We start from the raw sequence: 22373 nt of genomic DNA, 5'->3' as shown, positions 1-22373 counted from the left end.
ATAGGGCTGTGAGACGTCAAAAATTCCACACTTTATAGATAATCGGCTCACAGATGTCGTTGAGGTTGTCAGCTTTACGTTTCATCAAACTTTATATTAGATGTTGCCGTACTAATTTGTCTCCCCATCTCAAGTTTCGTAAAGATTGGTATAATAGAAGTAGCACTTTACATAGGAACGCAAATAATGATGAAAACGCATCAGAATTATTACACTGTGCTTGCATATCATAATTTAGAGTTTATGTAATGCCGTTTTTTTTCTAATACGATTTAATTTTGTTCACATTCCAGCCAAAGCAAACTTAGCATCTCATTCTGCTATGCGGTAGAATAAATGATGCAATTACTGATGCGCCTCTCCTACGAATAACGACATGCTCGTTCCTTTAATGGAGTTGAAGTTCTCACAGCAATGAATATGGAGAATTTCATCTTCTGGAATGTAACTCATATAGTCTAGTAAAAGTCAACCGCTGTTTCGGAGGAACATATCGCCTCCATCTTCAGGATCGAGGATTAATCCAAGGAAACGAAAGAAGAAGGCGGCAATCGGAACAAGCTCGAAGATCCTGGAGATGGAATGAGTGTGTTCCTCCGAAACATCAATTGTCTCATGTAAGATTTGAGGCTTTGACGGCGGTGACTATGAAGAAAGCAGTCTTCTGGGATTTGGCACCGTGTATATGTGGTGTTAACCGACGTTTCGGAGGAACGTATCGCCTCCATCTTCAGGGTAGAAGAAAAAATATAAGAAATCTGCTTTTACCGGTTCTCACGGTCTCTTCGCTTGCAGATTTCTTATATTTTTTCTTCTACCCTGAAGATGGAGGCGATACGTTCCTCCGAAACGTCGGTTAACACCACATATACACGGTGCCAAATCCCAGAAGACTGCTTTCTTCATCAATGGTCTCACCGGGCTACATGGAATTATATCCCAGAAATTTCAGGAGATGGAATTCTTCGTGCATTACCACCTTTTTTTTTTTTCATGGACATCTCACAGCATTTCCGATACTTCTTATTTACATTCGACATTTGATAGAAACTAATTTAAAACGAAAATTGCACGCATATGTAGGCCTACTGACTTCAGGCCTATGTATTAAGCTTGAGAATCGTAGTCAGGATAATTGTCTGAAAATTAAAGATTATGTTAACCTCTAGTAAGTAATATGTTCGTCAAAAGTAGCTGAGATATACGTTGATGATAAAACTGTTTTTGAAATATATTCGAAATATTCTCGACGAAGCTTAATCAATACGGGAAATTCGCAAATTTTCGCTTAGAAGTGTAACGATTTTAGACCTAAAACGTACTAAATTCCGTTCCGAAAATGGAGGAAAATGAGCGCGTAGGCTCCGGTAATTTCCACTGACCATTTCTGACTCAAGCTGGATTCGCCAGCCACTGTTACCCATCCATGCCTTACAAGACGCTTTTTGTTTTACGAACCCTCACCTTGACTAGAAGAGTCTGCTTTGCAGGAGAAATTAAAGGGCGTAAAAAGAAACTGACAAAATTGCAGGGTTGAAATGTGACTGAATTACTGTGCTCGATGTTCGCAGTTCTGCAGTTGTTCTTTCAGGCTTGTATATTTGCAGTTGATTTAACAGAGCTGTCAGTGACGTAGATTGTGTAGCGTCGAATGATGGGTGCTAGTGAGATGGGAACGTAGTGGAAGGAGTAAGGTAAAGCTCTCCCTGTAACAGGTCTTGGAAGCCCATAGGGTTGTGAGATGTACAGGCTCCCACATTTTCTAGACCAGTGTTTCGCAAATAAAAAAAATACCTGGCCGCGGTCTCACAAAAGTTGAGAACCACTGTTCTAGACAATCGACTGACAGATGACGGCCGCCCTTTACCCCCAGGAATATTCCTGGTACTCATTTCTGTTAGAGGCTGAGTCGACCCCAGGGACATAATGCGGCTAGAATAATTAAGTCAATTAAAAATTTAGTGATGTCATCGGGATTTCAATCCGCGATATTCTGGCTTGCAGTATAGTGCCTCAACCAACTACGTTGCCGCGTGACCCTGGAAGGAAACAGTGATGACATAATTTGAGGTTCTGTAACCGCGTATAATCATATTTAATTTTTGTTTAGATTTTGATTTATTAATCAGATTATTATTATTATAATTATAATTTGCGAATTTCCCGTATTTATTAATCTTTGTATGTTTCGAATATATTTGAACAACAATTTTTATTATCAACGTATATCTCAGGTACTTTTGACGAACATATTACTTACTAGAGGTTAACATAATCTTTAATTTTCAGATAATTATCCTGACTACGATCCTCAAGCTTAATTAAACGTCTATGTGTTAAGTCCATCAATATTGCAACAATCATTAAAATATTCGCCATTTAACACTAACACAACATGTTTCGGCCACAGACGGCCATCCTCAGGTGTTTTAATGCGTCCAAACTGTTACACTGCTTTGATGCGCCCTAAAATTGCGCGTTGTACTTCACTTAAAATAACATAAATAATTACTTAAAATTCATTAAAATCTTTCGTACAATCCTATTCCACCTCGTAAGGGGCGTCGTCCATTTGTTTAAAGCTGTGTGATATTCCAGTCAAATTTGTTTCTGCAGCTTGCTTTTCTGTTTCATTAGCCCGTCTGCAGTCTGCAACAGGTCAGATTGTTTTGGCCGGTTTTTGTACTATCCCTGGAATTTGTCTGAATGAACATAGGGCATCCGGTGTTTCGGTCCAGTACAAATTCGAAGTGTTGCCACACGAACCAATGTCCTCTGCTACATTTTTTTACCATTCTTCATATTCAGCATTTTGCCTGTGGTGACAGAACTCATGTCCCTCCTGAAATTGTACCGCCTAACCATACGCGCGATCCGGGACAGCAAAATCGGTATAGCTACTGGCTACGGGCTGTACGATCGAGGGGCCGGAGTTCCAGTCCCTGCAGGGTCAGGAATTTTCTCAACGTCGTCCATCCAACCTCTTATCCAATGGGTACCGGGGTAAAGCGGCTGGGGCGTGAAGGTGACCACTCATTTCTAACTAGTGCCGAGGTTAAGAAAATGTGGGTATGAAGAAAGCAGTCTTCTGGGATTTANAACGTCGGTTAACACCACTTATACACGGCGCCAAATCCCAGAAGACTGCTTTCTTCATAGTCACCGCCGTGAAAGCCTCAAATCTTACAAAATGTGGGTATGTTCACTCTCCATACGCCTTCATGACTAGTGCTTAATTAGTTAAGCACACGGGCAACTTTACCTTATCCTTTACTATACGTGTACATGCGAGTAAAACTGCTTAGAATTTAAATGTAGGTAGCAGATTCTTCAGAATCCGGTTCATATATTTAATGTCGGCACTTCGCTTCCACTTCCAAATTTCATCATCAGAAACTCATTCACTCGACACTCAAATGCGAAGAAAACAAAGATTCAGACTCCATTAGAGCTACAGTTTCGGATGAGCGGTTCCTGTCAGTTTAATTGCTCCTGTGATGGAAGAAAGTGGAAGCCTAGTGTAACATTCACACTTCAAACTGCGTCACGTTGTATTCATTGAAGGTAAGTGACAGTATATAGAGTGGCCCACAATAATGTTAACAATTCTTCTAGAACTTTCATCTTTTGTTTATGGCGCGTTAAAGGCAGAAAACTACGCGGTTGTGCAGAGGTGTCGCCAGGCTGTTGTTGTTGATGTTGCGAATCTCTGCCGTTAGGGCCCAAACAAGATATGCAGTATTGAACACTGAAAGTTCACTGTGGTACCCTTATTCTGGGACAGCTTATGCTTGTGCGCGCATGTTTCTCTCTATGCGTCCGTGCACTTAACAGTCAAAGCAGTTACTTCATTGCTAATGTGTTTGGTTTTTCATATTATAATTATGCCATAAGTTACTGAAAGGGGATACGTCACAAAATGGGGAAAAAACTAGATCGTGAATTTTATTTTCTGATGATACTGTAACGTGTACAACCGTTAGTATGAAATAGACGAATCAACAGACGTCCATTACTAGGCAGCGGTTCGGTAAGCACGTTCCCGCTGTAACCAATACACAAGCAAGAATCGTAATGTGATTGGGCTATAACAATGGAAACTGTTTTCTATGTGGTTCGTGCCAGATGTAGTAAGAAGAGTCAGTCGAGTTGCGTAAGTACTATAGCCGCAGGTGTTCAGTTGAAAAAAAAATACTGGTTGTGGGTCTCAAGGGGGTTGGCGCCAAGACCAACCGATTGGTGATAAACCGCCAGTCGTAAAGTAACTCTGACCCTGATTCTGACTCCGACTCCAAATCCAGGGGGAATAGCTGGCAGGTGTTTCTGAACGAGAGTCTGTGAAGAAACGACGTGAGCGTGGGAAGCTAAAGAATCTCCACTTTTAGAAGCCGCTGCCAGGGGACGGCAGGTGACGCAGCAGGATAAAAAAGGCTTAGCGCGTGCTGTAGTGAACGTTGAATTGCGGAGATTAGCGATGGCGCTGTAATTACTTGTAGTTCGGAGTGGTGTGTATAAGTGGTCAATAAAGTCCTTCACCAATCCATACCCTGTCTAATGGTTACTAATACACGTGACAGTACTTTTAGGGAGTAGTGTGACGTGTGATGTCAGTGCATCAATGCTGCAGTACTTTGAACCATAACGTACTGTACCTTTTTTCATTCTGCAGAAAACTTTTGTAATCTGACTGATCCCTTTTCTGAAATAGCCAATTCAATTGTCTCAGGCATCATAGTTATTTGTTAATTGCTCGTTTCCACTTCTACAGCTAACGGTTTTGTTCCCTTCATTACTTTAATATATTCGGCCAGATTTTGCCTTCCCTTAGGTTACGTTGGCTGAGGCACAATGCTACAAGCCGGAAGGTCGCAGGCTCGATTCTCGAGGCCATGGCATTTTTTAATTGGCCTAATATTTCCAGCCACAATATAGCCCTGGGGTCGTCGACTCAGCCACGAATCTCCCTGGGGTTAAAGGGCGGGTGGTGCGTAAGGCTGACAACCGCACCGCCACCTTTGAGCCGATTGTCTAGAAAATGTGGGAGCCTCGATGTCTCACAGCCCTATGGGCCCCCACGGCCTGTTACAGGGATAACCTTCCCCCCCCCCCATTCTTAGGTTTCTTTCCAAGTATAGTGCATAGCACGTTTCATGAAGTCCTCTGTGTTAATGTTATTAGCTCGAAGCTAATCACGGAAATATAAATAACGCAAAGTCTGGGTCTAAAATATTTGTTTCCTGTGTCCACATTGATGATTTTTGCCCAGCAGAAACTTATTTTCAGACCACTTTCCTTTCTTATGGAAAGAAAGTCGGCTTATGAGATCATTCTGTGTGTGTGTGCCTGTATGACCCGATTTCAAACTTTCGAAACAGTTGACCAAGTTTCACTGAATTTTGTGTGATCGTCTTTCCCCTCCCCCCCTTTCTGATTTCATGCAGTCGGCAGTAATAGCATGGCTGATGCACGAACTTCTGAGTTGTGAACAACATTAGTGTAGGGTCCTGAAATGATAGGGCAGTAGATCTTCGAAAAATATGAAAATCTTGTGAAAGTAATTTTTTGTAGATTGTAAAACAAGTTGACGGCTACATGAAATGTATATTTAACTTTAAGTTTGATTTCGAGAACTAGTGATCAAGTGGGGCTAGGAATTTTGAATTTGGCATGTAGGCGAATGATAAAATACCTACAGATCCTGTATGAAATCAGTTTATTAGTCACCAGTTACAAACATGACGGTGCGAAACTTTGCGATTTAGTCCAGACATTTAAGTAATAACCTTCCTATGCTTAACTAATTAAGCACTGCCCCATGAAGACGTATGGGGGAGTGGATGTGTAGATCCATGTTTCTTTGACCTCGGCAGTAGCTGGAGGTGAGTGATCAGCTTCACTCCCCGGCCGCCTTACCTCCGTTGAAATAGCCCCCAGTACCCATTGGATATGAGGCTGTGTGTGCCCCAGAATCCGTCTGGACGGTCTGGGAAAGAGAAAATTCTTGACCCTACAGTTACTCGAGCTCCGACCCCTCTGTTGTCCATCCCGTAGCCAGTCGCTACTATACCGACTGCGCTATCACGGCTCTAATAATGATGTTGGTAGCAATAGTAATAATAATGACTGTGAATGTTTGGACCGAAGAGAGGTGAAGTGAAAAGTTGGAGAAAACTGCATAATGAGGAGCTTCATAGCTTATGCTCTTCTCCAAGTATAATTAGAATGATCAAGTGAAGGATGATGAGGTGGGCAGGACATGTAGCAGGAATGGAGGGAGAAGAGGAATGCATATAGAATATTGGTGGGAAAGTCAGAAGGAAAGAGGCCACTGGGAAGACCAAGGCGTAGGTGGGTGGACAACATTAAAATGTGTCTTAGAGAGATAGGGTGGGATGGTGTGGATTGGATTGGATTGGTCTGGCTCAGGACAGGGACCAGTGGAGGGCTCTTGTGAACACGGTAATAAACCTTCGGGTTCCATGCAATGCGGGAAAATTCTTGGGTAGCTGCAGAATTGGCGATTCATCAAGAAAGGCTCAGCTCCATGAGTATGTAAGTAAGCAAATAATGTGCACGTGTAGTAGCGCGTATCTGTGACCATAGACAAGCCGTTGAGTGGCGTTTGTATTGCCATTACTACGCATTCGTTGCAGAGACAGAGACAGAGAGGACAGTAAGTTACATTATATTGTCATGTGTATCAGTGACTAAAGACGCGGGTTTGGATCGGTGAGTCGATTTATTGGACGTTCGTCAGGTTGCATTACAATTAATTATAACACATTCTTACTGTAACTAAAAGGGCCGCGCCATAGTTCAAGCGGGTAGTCGCTGACTTTCCACCGCGGCGGTCCGGGTTCGATCCCGGGTCTGGTCAAGTGGGATTTGTGGTGGAAAAGTGGCCCTGGGGCAGGTTTTCTCCGAGTACTTCGGTTTCCCCTTCCAATCTTCATTCAACCAATTGCTCCACAATCACCTTCACCTACCATCTGGGGCTGGTACAATAGGCCAGAAATGACCGGAGTACAAGGGACATAGTCCCACCCCACTAGCAATAAAAGAATACTGTAACTACGGACAATGATGGCACTGTAAAGGTTACTGTAACTACACCACAAATACTAAAGACTTCACTTCTGACTTCTTCTTCAAAGTCACATTGCGACTGACTGCCAGTCAGTCAGTCAGTAAGTAAGTAAGTAAGTCTTGATGTCGAGCCCTATCTTGGGCTCATGACCAGATAGTTATTACTGTTTGATAGTTCCAGTCTTGTCTTTGTGGGGCGCTGACGAGAGGACGGGTCTGCCTTTTGTACTCGTGTATGCTGCTGGTTCTTTCCAGCGCAGTCTTTCTCGGGTCCGAGTCCCTTTGGACTCGCGACCATATTTTACTGTCTCAGATTTGAGGCTTTCTTTTTCGTCGCCTTCTACGACTCGCAGGGTCACGGTGGAGGTATTAGACCCCACCTCCACACGAGCATGACGTTTTCTTCTGACTTCTCTTTACATAACCTTTCAGCCGACAGAATATGCAACACCGTTCCCAGCAGTTAATCTTATCGCGTCCCTCCGTTGCTGTGCTTTGAACGATTCGTTGTCGTGCATACCGACGTTCAACGGTTAAAGTTACGTTGCTTGCAGTGAATAATAGTACTAGAATCGTTGCATAGCAATGAACACCTATTCTTGAACGCTTAGGGAACGTGTTTACCTATTCGTTTCCTAGAAACTGCCCAATCTGTCACTATATATGTATGATCATTTATAGTCAATATATCAATAGTTGACTCGACTAGGATTCGATCGCATGACGAGTCCAGCACACTAGCCCGTGAGATGAGCTTGACCGGTAAAGGTACCTAATCTAAATGAGGCATTAATAACACAATATATGTGCAGTGGGAGAGTAAACGTTGTGAGTTCTGCCGAGAACTGCTTGTTGATATACTGCGTTGTTCTGCTTGCCACGTGCTTCATGCTGGTTTCTTACTTGGCTTATTCTTCGACCATGATGATGGAGGCGATATGTTCCTCCGAAACGTCGGTTGTCTTTCAACGGGCTACACGACGTTATGTCCCAGGGGACAGTTCTTTGGTGCTGTGATTCGCTTCACTCTAGCTGTGTATAAGGGTTTTAAGGAAAGTATACCATTTGTTCGGGTTGTTAAGAGTCGATGTTGAGGACTGGATAGTAAAAGTAACAGGCAACTCGATCGTTGATTTTAAATGATTCTGAATATGGTGTAACGCTCGGAATTGCGGAATTCCGGACGCTGGACAGAGTTCAAAAACTTCACGATGCACGCATGTTCCTCATGTAGAGTCCGAAACAACGCGTATTCGCTTGCAACGTAAGGGAGATGTAATCAGCTTGGTTCGATATTGCATGAATTATTTTGTAAATTAATCCGAAAGTTCATAACAACCAATACTAAACCCTGGTATTAGCTGAACCGCCCAACGACTGTCAGCTTCTGAATAAGGACCTATAGCGGTAGCGCTCTGGACTTACACTTTTGAGAGGCGTCCCTTTCGAATCTCTCCCCCGGAACGGTGGCTGTCCTGATGTCTTTAATGATTTTCATCAGTCCCTACAGGCAAATGCTATAATAGTACCTCTGTCAGGCTAGCGTAGTCGGTATAGCCACTAGCTACGGGCTGGACGACCGAGAAATCGGAGTTCGAGTCCCGGTAGGGTCAAGAATTCTCTCGACATCGTCCAGACCGGCTCTGGGGCCCACCTAGCCTGTTATCCAGTGGGTGCCGGGGGTAAAGCGGCCGGGACGTGAACATGACCACCTCCAACTAGTGACGAGGTCAAGAAATGTCGATCTATACGTCAACTGCTCCATACGCATTCATGGCGTAGTTCTCAGTTTGTTAAGCACAGGGACAACGCTACCTTTATTAGGTTACTACCTCTTCCTTCCAAATCCATTCCAGTTAGATGTTGTTTAACCGTGGGATTAGTAGCGTCTTAAAGTAAATCAGAAAAAAATAAATATGGACCTGCGCAACAGAGTTCGTTAGGTGCAAGGGAAATGCGGCTTATCTGCAGTTGGTGCTAGGTGCAGAGTGGATGGAGTGCATGCAGAGATGTGCGCGTCGTGCTGCCGTGATGTTTGGTAACAGAAACACGTTCCGCTCTTGAGGGAGTAAATTATACATCATCGTGTTTAGACGGTGTCCTCTTCCGCTACTGTTCCGTGATTTCGATATATCTGTGCGTGAAAAAACTTTTTTTTTTGTCTTGATTTATGTTACTGCCGAGACTGAAAGTTTGAAAACAACTCATTTTCCAGTGAGACGTGCTCTCCACACGCAGTATTCAGGAACTGCCTTTCGGTTTCCACAACTTTTAATAAAGCGGAACACCGCATAATTCACTTCAGACAGAATATTGCCACCAAGTCTCTTGCAACTGGTTGCATGTATAATTCCAGCAGTTCAAATCGGAAGAAAATATTATTGGTTTAAGTAGCGCCTCAAGCCTATCAAAGTACCCGCATATGAAGGTCGTTTAAACCCAAGTTTCCCGAAACTTTTTTTCACTGCTAAGCCCCATCTTTGTCACGAATAATATAAGCGGATCCCACACCAAACCTAAAACACTGTGTACATAACGTTCCAGCTTTGTGTTCTGGACTTTGTGATATCTCTTGTGAACGAAGTTGTGAGGGGTTTTCCTCAGTCCTCCCAAGCAAATATGGGATAGTAATAATACCCTTGCCGGTCACGGTAGCCGAGCGGTCTAAGGCATGCAGTGTCTTCGCTCGCTCGGAAGCCGGGATCGTGGGTTCGAATCCCACTCAGGGCATGGATGTCTGTGTGCGTTTTTCTGTGTTTGTCTACAGGTAGAGGCCTTGCGACGAGCTGATCACTCGCCCAAGGAGTCCTGCCGAATGTGTAAGATCTAGTAAACCGAAGTGAACGGAGAGTTTCATGGAGGTAGGCCTAGACCCAAATTGGGGGCCGTAGCGCCACAGAAAAAAAAATAATACCCTTAGTATGCTAAGTGCACTATCACATCCTTCAAATTCGTAACCCACAATCATCCTCTACATCGATTTATAATTCGGTAACATGTACGAGTGAAAAGTGTGATAATGGTAAGATGTTTTCCCCATGCTTAATTAATTAAGCATCGTGCCATGAAGACGTATGGAGGAGTGGAGGTATAGCCCACCATTCTTGACCTCAGCACTAGGTGGAGGTGAATGGTCGGCTTCACACCCCGGCCGCTTTACTCCCGGGGAAACCGCCACCGATACCCATTGGATAAGAGGCTGGGTGGGTCGCACAGTCGGTCTGGATGCTGTAGAGAAGAGAAATCTTACCCCTGTCACGATTTGAGATTCGAACCCCAGCCGTCTGACTGAGCTAACCTGACCTACACATATCTTTAATTTCTACGCCTACAGCATAGTTCTGCAAGTTTTTCAGAATTTCCAGCCAATATATTGTATGAATATGTTATTATACTCATTCTAGTAAACCGAATTACGCATGTATAGGCCGCGTGCGTGTATAGGCCGCAGCACAATTTTCAGACAAATTACAGAAAAAATAATTTTCTTGGAATATTATTTCAGGAGTAGAACACCCTGTATTACTAATTATGAATATATATTTTTTAAATGAAGTGTGATTTCGAATATAAGCTGCACCCCAGTTTTCCTCTTGAATTTTTGGCAAAAAATGTGTGGCCTATACATGCGTAAATACGGTATGTCTCATCCATTTTAACTTTCTCCGTTTAAAGACCCTAATATTGTCAGGCGAAGGATTGGAAAGGAATACGAAAGACAAGAGAGCAGTTAATATTACAATAGCTAACGTCACAAATTATGAGACTTCACGTTGAATTCTCAGCGGGTGTTGTTACGCTAGTATGTATGCGTGTATGTATAAGTGAAATGTAACACATATCTGATGCCGTGTATAGGCCGTGGAATTTTATTTAGCGATACTACTGCCGTACGTTGTTTCGTTGATGAACCGCTGACTTATCCACCGGCTCGCTCTAATGACTGTGTTGAAATGCAATGAAACTGATACAACAAAAACAGAATTAAGGGAGACGACTGACTGTCCTTTCGCCGGAATTTTTATTTTCCTTACTCCTCTGACATTAATACACCTCACAGTGAGTTGTGTCAAGCCAGGAGTTGATGGTATTGAATTATTGCACGTTCTGTATGCAGGGCGCCTTGCCGGATTGGGGGGGGGGGTTGTGGATTTACCGCCGGAAACTGAACAGCGGGATTTAATTTCCCAATTGCGGGTTGCTCCCGCGACGACTGAAATTTGTACCGGTTCCTAATCCAGTTTAAGCCAAAGTGACATGTAGGCTTCGCGCACTAAACTATTTGAAATGATTAACTTGAAAAAAGGAAGTTCAAAAGAGAGCGCGCCTGGAGGATAGAAGCCTTCCCCACTCTGCTCCGGTCAGTTATTTAATTAAATGGATTCATTCTCTCCCCTCGCGTAAATACGGAGGCATTGTACCGTGCATGTGGAAGGGAGTTCCATATTCATTTTGCTTGAGGTTTTCACGGCGCTATTTTAAATTTACATCTTCAGCTTTCTGTGGTAACGATCGAACAAATTAAAAATTGTTGCCACTCATCACTGGTAGGTCTGTCCAAAATAAATGGTGAATGTCGGTAAGTGTTTCTCAAAGAAGAGTTCTGTTTTGTGGGATATAACGTTGTGTAGTCCGTGGGAAGGCAATTGACGTTTCGAGGAACGTGTCACTTCCATCTTCAGGGTCCAAGACTAAGCCGAGTAAGAAACCAGCGTGAAGCAGGTAGCAAGTGGAGCCACTTTGATTTTTAGCTTGACTTATTTTTCTGCCCTCAAGATGGAGGCGACGTGTCCCTTGTAACCGTACTTTCCTTAGTGGATATTCTTTTAATCGTAGCTATGACGAGTCAACCAGTGGTTCCGACGAGAATGAGAGACATACCTGAGGGTTAGAGGCTTCCCATGACCGAACATGTGTCATTAGTCTGCATTCCACACAATCCTCCGTTAGGCTCTTAGCGATGAACGTTTTCATGGAGAAGATCATACGTTTTACCCGAGCCTTCTATTCTCGCCATGGGTACACCATTGTAGTTAGCGTCACCGGTTTGCATTTGATGTTATCTTCCGTCGTCCATTTGATAAAAGGTTATTTTGAGGTGCCATTTTTAGTAGCTAGATACCTGTGTGAACCTACCCAGAGGGATATTAACTTAATTGCACATATCCTTTACTCGAATCTGGCAAAGATGGTTTATTGATAAGCATCTCCCCAAAACAAACAAAAACAAACCCCGTGGTTTAAGTTCGCAAGAAAACTATACCGACAGAGCGACCGCCGCTTGTCGGCGAAGTTGGTGCCAACTTTAGCGGATAGAGGGTGTCACGTGGTCAGCGCAACGAATGCCCAAGGCCGTTAATTTCGGTTTTCTAGACCGGATCCGCTATTTCCTTGAAATGGCTCTTCAGTTATCCTCACGAAGCTGAGTGGACCCCGTTCCAGACCCAGTACTTCTCAGAAAATCTGGTAGCGCTGGGAATCGAACCCGGACCTCTGGATCTGTAACCAGGAACTCTGACCACTAGACCACATCTCCCCGCCTAACTAAATGCAGGACAGGCGCCCAGTAGTAGGCCTAGCTGTCAACCTTTTCTAATAATTACCGCTTAGGGTCTATGATATCGAGCTACCTGGATATAATAGAAGAAATCGCGGTGGGAGCAGTCAGTCAGTTACGGCTGGATATAGTTGAATACAAGTGGGTACGGTCACAGTCAGATACAGTGAATTAGTTGGTCAGTCAGATTTTCAGTGATTTAGTTGGGAGATATGGATATACGTAGTTACGAGAGGCGCCCTGGAGAACCGAGAGTTAGGCTGAAAACCCACTGACGCAACTAGTCGCGAGCGGCTAGCCGCTCTTTGTCGCGCGCGTCCGTAAGTTGTACATATTAGGCGTGCGACAGCTCTGCCGCCTGTGTGCCGCGATCCAAAACTTAACCGCGCGCGGCTTGTCGCGTCAGTGCGTTTTCAGCCGTAGAGAGTTGTAAGGTGGCGACAGTTGAGCGGTCACCCGGTTAGACAGAGAGTATGATAGTCAAGAGAATTAGACAACGACGTCGGTGAGGTGCTGACAATCGTTACAAAAGTTGGTTACGGCCTGAGATATATCTACGTGGAGGGGTTGGTGAACTGATCAAGAAATTAGAGGCCGACGAAAGAGTGATAAAACCATGTGGAAGCTTAATGGGGGATCAGTATAACTTCCCAGATAACTGCATTTATCATTATCAGAACATTGAAATACTCGTGCACCCTGTTCCCAGTGTAACAGTGGTCGTGTAATTAATAACTCCCACAGTGTGTTCCCCATCCCAGTCACTAACGCAACCCATATCCCTGAGAAAAGACTTCGTGTTACTACCGACTGGTCGTGGCAAACATATTATTGATGCTTCTGGCGGCTGCGATGATCCCTGAGTCGACTCACAGAATCCCGGAGGCTGGTTTCCTTGGGACGATTGCGCAGAGCGAGTAGATCCTCTAAAAAGTCGGTTGACTTTCAGCGGACTGTACCCACGTTATATCCCAGAAGATAGAACTTTTCATGTCTACCTCTGTAAGAACCACAAATCCTACACAGTTTTTCCGAAATCAAACATGGAATGTTTAAGATTTTGAACTCTGGGAGAACTGTACAGGTTTTCCCTTTTGGCATAGGCTTACTTCTGTTTTTATACAGTGTTCCGTTCGAATCTCCCACATTTTAATTAATCATTTCGAACAAATTATGATAAATTATAGATTATAATTAACACTAGAAGAAAGGAAAAGCTTGTAGTATTTTACTCCTGTGTCTGTTAATCTATCTTCTTAAACCAAGTGATTCATTTGCATTGGACTCAGTTTGAATATTATACTGCTAGAGGCCGTGCCCTGTCTTTGTACTTTTTTTTCCTGTTTTCCTGCCGCCATGTCTTCCGTGCAGACGTGTGAGGTCCGAGTGACAGCAGATCCATTTAATGTAGGCTCCTAACATTTTGCGTAGTAACGATTCTCGAGAAATATGAAATTTTTATAAAAGCGGCTTTCATTTCAGAATGTTTAAACGCCGTGGCCGCCACGCTACATCTGCATTTTATTTTGACGCCATGACTAATCGTTGGGTCTGGGTAAGTGGATTTTTTTGGGTGGGGGGGGAGGTACGTCACAAACTTACTTGGAGTCTCTGGACGAACCATTTCTTTGTATGTCTCCGGTCACAAGCATGGCCAAATTGCGAAACTACGATTTTTCCTGGGTAATTAATGTATTTAAGTCGGAATCAGCACTCAAGTAAATTATACCTAACAGAAATATATTACAAAATTGTATAATCAGTAGTTTATATTTCATGTTAGTTTCACCATATGCTCGTAGCTTATAAAATGTAAAGCTGTCCCCTGTAATAGGTCGTGAGACGTCGAGGCAACTTTTTTTTTTTTTACTCCTCTATGATACGAGTACATTTTTCGACCGTACCCGGCCATCATCAGGCAACTGTTTATCTTGCTAAAACCGTTACACTATATTTAAAATTAATTAGTTCCAAATTGGAATATGTCAGTACGTTCCATTTGTCGTCGTCCGTTCATAAAAGATGTTTGCTTGGGCACATTACTCGTCATGTTTTCTCGCGTTGCTCTCAGCCGCGCTCTGTCGACGTGTCGTGTCATCTGTCTGGACATTCACATATTTCTTCACGGACACTGTTGCATGAAGCAGGAGTGTTTTAAATAGTTAGCCGCAAGTTTTGCCAAGCTTCGCTACCCCCCTTTCTGCTGGAGATACACGTAGTTATATTGTATTAATATCGAGATAGTTCATACACACTAGTTTCTTTTAGGGGTTTCTGCCGATATTATTCGACTTTGCAGGAACATCACACAGTGTTTCTGTTTTATTTTAGTGTGTATCTTTATTTCCTTCTACCACTCTCCCTTACAAAGCATGTCGCGTCTAAATATCCCTGCTGGTCTAGGGCAGCAGACCAGGAGCAGTAGGTGTATACCTTGCTTAACCGTGGTACGGTAGTTGAACTAGAGCAAATATATAGGGTTTGCTGTTCACACAGTGTGCTTACGAAGTTCTGTCTTCTGGGATATAACGCCGTGTAGTCCTTTGAAAGTCAAACCTACGTTTCGGAAGAACATTTCGCCTCCATCTTCCGGGTTGAAGAGCTCTGTTTCATGCTGATTTCATGCATGGTTTGTTTTTCGATTCGGAAGAATGAGGCTACATGTTCCTCCTAAACGTCGGTTGATTTTCGGCGCACTACACGGCGATATATCCCGGAAGATAGAACAAATATGCTTTCTCTTGAGCTAAGCACACTTCCTCTGCTTCTCCGGTAGAAAAATAAAGTCGCGAGTTAACCGCTGCGATGTACGACAAGTCATTGTACAACATCCATTAGTTGCGCAGTATTCCAACTTGTCAACAGCAATGAAAACCATTTTATACTTTGTAAGTGTAAAAGTACAAAAAAGCACACGTTTTATGGTACATGTTATGTGTTTTGGTCTTTTCGATGTTGACTTTTATTTAAAGAAGCTTTGTTTTGTCAGCGGAACTCTTTTGTTCCACAGTTTTTTTTCAAATCTGTAATAAGCCCCGGCCAGATAATTCAGCGTTTCTCAGGGAGATTTATCTCGTGGAGCAAGGAAAGGGTTAAAGGAAATTGAGATTTTTAGATCTTTGGTAAAGGTCGAACAAATGCACAGGCGTTGAGCCTGAGAGGAATATCCATAACGTTATTAGACTCGTAACGATATATTTGTAGTTACCATAAGATAACATTATGATCAATGAAATATGCAACATTTCAAAGAACGCATTACAGAGTGTGTGTTTTGTATGGTGCGCCTATTTCTGTTCTCGAAGATGAATTCGTATAAGGAATTTCGCTTCCCAAGGAATATTAATAATAGCTTTCCTGCAAGATCCATTGGAGTTCTATGTTGTTAAGAGAAGCCATCAAGAGAATTGGAATTCTGTGCCTCCGCCTCGCAGCTGTGCCTTAGAGGGGATTAAGTGGCATAAGAACAGAAGACTGCAGACAGTGCTGGCAGATCCTGCTGAATGCTCCTGTCCGCATTGTAAAAGCATTCCAGACAAAAGAAATGCGAATGTTCTCGAAAAGTTATAAGCATACGTTTTACAGAGGTACCCTTGTTTCAGTAACTGCTGGCAGACCTGCAGGGTATGGCCCTTAGTAGTCTTCTTGCCTTCGTAGCTATTCAAGGAATCCCTTTGTGTTGTGAAATCCCAGTGTTCGTTACTGCCACCGAAAAAATCACATAATTGGGGCGTTACCTTTCTGTCAGATCCATTTTAATATTGTCCTGCAGTCGGTGTCTATTTTTTTAAGTGATATTTTTCCATGAAGTTTGTCAACCAAAATTTTATCTGCTCTCCTTATTTCCCGTCAATTCTGTACGCCCACCTCTCTAAAGCACCATTGAAGAACTGTAATAATACTATTTTTGTACATTCTTCACACAAAATAATGAGATGAGGACATAATTGGAAGGTCATGACCAGGGCCCGGATTTTGATGACCTGAAAATATTTAAAAAATCAAGAAAAATGACCTAAAATATGACCCAAAAATGTAATATGGAGGGCCCGGATTTTGATGACCTGAAAATATTAAAAAAAAATGACCGAAAAAAAATCCAGAAAAATGACGTAAAGGAGAAACACTTCCATGTTATTCACATTTCAGGAAACATATGAAGAAAAATTCCCTAAAATGGTCAAAAATGACAAGAAATACCCTTAAAAGTCCAAAACTTACCCCCAAAATGAAAAAAATGACCTTAAACCTAAAAATGACAAAAAATGACAAAACATTACCTATAAAATTTACATTTCTGTAACCAGCAGCTCATATCCGAGATTTATATATTTAAGAGCATCGCATAGGATACAAGGAAAAAAAGATGACATGTCATCAAAATCCGGGCCATGGTCATGACTCTCAGTCTTCGTGTTTTGTCTCCGACACTAATCGACAGATTAATACCTCGGTTAGACCAAGATCGTTCCCTTCCAATTCATTTTTCACCAGTCTATCATCCGACACTATATATAGTCTGAGTTGCTGACGTCACATAAACCACAAAATAATAAATCAAATTTCTTATTTCTTTATGAGTTAATAGTAACTTAAGTACGCCAGAAATTACGCGAATGATTATCCTTTACGTAATTTTGGTTTATTTAATGACGCTTTAAATTTATTAGACTATATAGCTAGGAGGCGTGCACTGTCTTCGCTCACTCGGAAGCTGGGTTCTTGGGTTCGAATCCCACTCAGGGCATGGATGTTTGTGTGCGTTTTTCTGTTTTTGTGTACAGGTAGAGGCCTTGCGACGAGCTGGTCACCCGCCCAAGGAGTCCTACCGTATGTCTAAGATCTAGAAAAACCGAAGTGAACGGAGAAGTTCATGGAGGTAGGCCTAGGCCCACTGGGGCTGTAGTGCCAAGGAAAAAATATATAGCTCGGAATGATGGGAAGATTAGGGAATGCTTACTTAGAGGCCACGCGGACCAATTTCGCTGCGTGGCAACCTCTGTATTCAGAAAGCAATCCATATGGGCCACTGCAGTAGTAAGCAGTACGTAGAACTTAAATAAGTGCCATAATTGACAAGCTTCGATTATTGTAATGCAGCTGATGTTACGAAAAACCCGGGCAAAGAATGGGAGCTTTCACGAGAACAGTAAACCCTCGCTAATCCGGAGTAATTGGGCGAGGGAGGGGTGTCATTCGGATTAGCGAAGCAAAAGGTAGGCATAAAAGAACAAGCGAATGAAAAATTTAACGATGTAAGTAGTGCTCATGAAAATAAAAAAATATAACTGTAGAGCCTTTATTTATAAACTATAGAAAGGTAATACATTTATTCATGTATATAAGACAGAAGTTGTACTTGTTTTTGAGCGTAATAATGCAGGATTGAAGACACTGTTAAGTTTTGTCTGAACAGATAAGTGACTCGTTTGCCTTTCTGAATGCCGTGTATCTTTACTAAAGTATGTACTCAACTGTGAACAGCATTTTTCATATTTCGATCCGGATTAACTGTAACTGGTCTAGAAAGGATTTACTTTTTTGTTTTGAAAAATAAATTATTTGCAAAAAGGCCTAGGCAATGCCCATCCGGCCCTCTGTTGCACGGTCTTATAAACATCTTATTGTATCATAGCGGTGGCCCGCGATTTTTGAATATATATATATTTTAACTCTAAGGGTAATATACTCTTTAATATTTTGTACATAGAGGATTTACTGTATCTCATACGGCCACTAGCTCTATCTGTTGCGCAACTTCTGTAACCAGCAGTCCCCCCCCCCCAAGTTCCGTGTCACAGTTAATTGTACTCCCCCGCATGCATCAAGACATTGCTTGCTGTTCATCGGTAGTGGAAATGGACGTGAAATTGTAACGCATGTAGTCGGCTTATCAGTGGCAGGGGAAACCGAAGTACTCGGAGGAAACCTGCCCCAGCGCCACTTTGTCCACCACAAATCTCACTTGACCAGACCCGGGATCGAACCCGGGCCACCGCTGTGGGAAGCCAGCGGCTAACCGCTTGAGTTATGGCGCGGCCTAAACATGATCTAAGTAGTAATCTATGAAACTATGAAAGTGTAGTGTTACATTTACAAGACCGTTACACTTGCACGAGGGCCCCAACCCACATGCGCANCCCCCCCCCCCCCCCCCCATAATATTATCGTCCGATCTACTCACAGGTTGGCTCCCTTCCCTTTATGTTTCCTGGCTAAAATCTTCTTGTATGCATTTTAAAATTATCCGTGCATGCTATATGCCCTCCCTATCTGTCCTCTTTCATATAATGACATTCACAATGTAGTAACATTGTACTGAAATACTTGAACAACTCACATTTGTTGCAGGTCAGAAGGAACTGGCCATTGAGCTGTACAAGAAGGGCATATCGGAGCTGGAGCAGGGGATTGCAGTGGAGTGTGTTGGGGGGAAGGGAGAGGTGTGGGAGCGAGCCCAACGCCTGCATGACAAGATGAAGACAAACCTGGTGATGGCAAAGGATCGTCTTGACTTCCTAGGTATTGAGCCTGCCAGCAACACGCTCCTGCAGGAAGCATTGCATGCTCCTGGTAGGCTTCCCCTTAAGTGCTGTCTGTCTGATCTCACTCCCAGCAAACAGTGATCAGTGCCGGGTGTGGTTGTAATGAAGTCTTATTTTCATAAGTTGGACTTTTGAACATTCATTAAACCCATATCATTCTATATGATCAACATAAAATGATTCCGTTGTTTCTGCGGTTGATCCCAGTACTAAGGTTGATGATATATAAATCTCGCTACAGTGATGCATTAGTTACTCTCATCAAAGAAAAGCATAAATAAATATTTTGCAATCAGCGTGTTGCTGCTTTATGTATTGTACATAAAATAATCTGAACAGAGTTGCATATTTTTGAAGATCTTTTACTGTCCATGATTTATTTCACCGTCTTTTAGTGCATACACTTATCTACCTCACTCCTTTCTCCCGCACTACATGTTTCGGCACAAAAGTGCCATCTTCAGGTGCTTATTCGATTAACGTCAAACTAGTTCACTGCATGCCTTGTCTTCATATTAAAATAATTAAAATATATATTTATCATATATACCAACAAATATCAAATATTAAAAATATTAAAATTGTTCAGGATTTTTCCTACGTCATATCTCACAGTATCTTTTACTGTGCAGAATTTCAGAACATTAAATTAGGTCTCATGAGTATTGCTGTCACTGAGAATATTGCACAATATTATTGATAGTATGACGCAAAGAATACCAGGATGTAACTAAAGTTAATGAAAATCCTTAAAATAATTTGAAAATTATTAGAAGACAGACATTTACACAGCATTTTTTTCTAAAACCAAGTTTCCCAGTGCTCCACACTCTGTTTTAGCCTCAGACTCGTCACATGTGATGCACTTGCAGGAGTATGACTTTTGACATTTTACAAGTTTGCTAGTTCATAGCACATGTCTGCTGGTATGCATACCAACTGAAAAATAGCACTGTTTGTACATATATACATAACAATATGATGATGCCAAAAGTCTACTTTTCTTAGAAAGGAAAGCAGGCTGAAAATTCATGAAATAGAATCGCTTTGCTTTTACCACGATCCGATTTACTAAATTTCCAACAGTTTGGGATCCCAACTAAAAGTAAATGAGAAGTGAAACTTGGGTCTTTCGCCCTATTTTCAGTGCTCCAGATGACATATTTTTCTTATGTGGTAGCCATTTATAGGCCTGAGGTTGAATAAAAGATAATCATTTCATTGCCCAGTTTTGTGAAATCTCAACCAAAATAAATAAGGACAGATTATTTCATACAGTAATACCATTGGTCCAGTTTTATTTTCCCAACAAACGAAATGTTTTAAGTAAATTTAAATAATGAACTATATCTAAACTGTACTGCCTATATTAAGAAACTGGAAAATTAATTTTAATTTTAATTAACCAATGAAGTGAATGTGATCCTTGTGAGCCATGTAGCAGCAGCATCAAAGTGTTTGGGGTGTAACGGGGTCACAAGGAAGCACCCAGCACTGATCACACTCTGCTGAAGCTGTCGTAAGAAGTGGACTGGAAAGAATTCAGCTGGTAGTGAGTCCACTATTCTGGCTGCTGTATAATTTTTGTACTTTAATTGAGGTCCAGACAACACAGTTAAGAATAATATTCAGTGAATGTTTACATTCATGGTATATCTTTACAATATTGTGATCGGTTCCCTCTGTTTTCACTGTGTTTTCATTAGATTAGAGTGTTTGCTGATAGGCATGTGTTGTTACACTTGTGAAATTAAAATATACTTTCGTTTTAATTTCAATATAGGCTTTTTGTTAATTTAAATTTGATAGACCATGGTATTTGGTTGAGTTAGCTCAGTTTGGTTTAACTTGTGCCTGATTTGTGTTATATTTATATTTTTAGTAATGAGCATAAATCAGAATTTGAATTCTGTGGTACATTTGCTTGTCATTAACAGTTGTGTTCTAAGAGAATGAAGTGCATGGTCACTATATTGTAAAGTTGTTTTGTATTACCTTTAGAACATAAGATCACACATGTAATAGAATATATATAATATTAATTTAAGTTATAATGGTTCAGGTCCTTAATCATTATCTGATAAAAAATGCATATGCTGCGTGTGTAATGTAATGGTTATAATTACTGTCTCTCTTCATCATCATCACACAGTTTCAGTTCCAATTGCTTTTACTTTTGACTGCTGCTAAATCATATCTTTTCAATCCATTTTAGTACATGACTTGAGAAACTATGTGTTCTGTAGTGTTTGCATGTTTGTGTGAAATATATAGGTGCCTACCATAGTTATGAAACAACAACAACAACAATGGTTTATGAATTCAGTTCCTTTGAGTCCTCTATTAAATTTCTTGCCAATAGCTGAGATTTTTAAAGAGGGAGTGTTAATAAATTTATTTGTATTTAAAACACAATAACACACTAAAATAAACACAAAAATTGTAAAAAGATAAACTAAAAAACTTAACATGTTCCAAAACAGAGAAGGAGTGTTCAGTTGGAGCAGTATCTATGCTAAAAAGGCCCACAAATCTATGAAAATTTGCATTGCCAGATTGTCCAACAAACACTCTTACTTTCATTAGAACATAGCTAGATTAAAGTTTTCATAATTGTATGAGTGGCTGTTGCAAGTGGTAGGGCATGACTTTTCCAAAAGTGGTAACAAAATCCTGAGGCAGAGAAGTGAATACATACATGATTCAAGACAACAATGGATATATGAACTAAGAATTAATTAAGCTCAAAAAGGGAAGGAAATATGAAGAAGGAAGAAACAGTTAATGACTGCTAACCATACCTACTACTATCCCATACAGTGCTTTTTTCAATGAAAATTTCTTGTCACACAGTCACGGACGTTCACACAGTTTTCCATTTCTTCAAGAATTTTCTTCTCAGTTGTCATTAATGATAATTTAATGAACATGTTAGAGAGTTTGATTTGTTTCATTCTGGTCTATCACACTAACAATATTACAAATGATAAAACAATTCCATCCAGTGTGACTGTTGAAGCTTTTACTACTTCACCTCTTAGCACCATAACATGTTTTGGTCCCTATAGACTATCGTCAGAGGGAACATCAGTACTTTTAGAAACTGCTATTACATTGGGTGTTTTGATTTTTGTTTAAATACATAAATATACAATATTTGTAATATAAACTTTATACAAAATCCA

General features: G+C 41.5%; 1 protein-coding gene across 4 annotated transcripts in view; it reads left to right on the top strand.

Moving 5' to 3' along the window:
* LOC111870315 (spastin) overlaps nt 1-22373 on the top strand; it is a 189829-nt gene that overhangs the window by 142205 nt on the left and 25251 nt on the right. For 2 of the 4 annotated variants that reach the window (XM_033753775.1, XM_023862491.2), the window contains exon 2: nt 18995-19216. In XM_033753775.1, the coding sequence (XP_033609666.1) occupies nt 18995-19216 (222 nt within the window). The remainder of the gene's footprint in view (nt 1-18994; nt 19217-22373) is intronic. The other 2 variants (XM_023862493.2, XM_023862492.2) reach the window with 1 other exon arrangement.

This window comes from Cryptotermes secundus, unplaced genomic scaffold (genome assembly GCF_002891405.2).
Source record: "Cryptotermes secundus unplaced genomic scaffold, Csec_1.0 scaffold391, whole genome shotgun sequence".
Lineage (NCBI taxonomy): Eukaryota > Metazoa > Arthropoda > Insecta > Blattodea > Kalotermitidae > Cryptotermes > Cryptotermes secundus.
The sequence above is the reverse complement of the archived record's forward strand: the minus strand, read 5'-3'. Positions and strand labels throughout refer to the sequence as shown.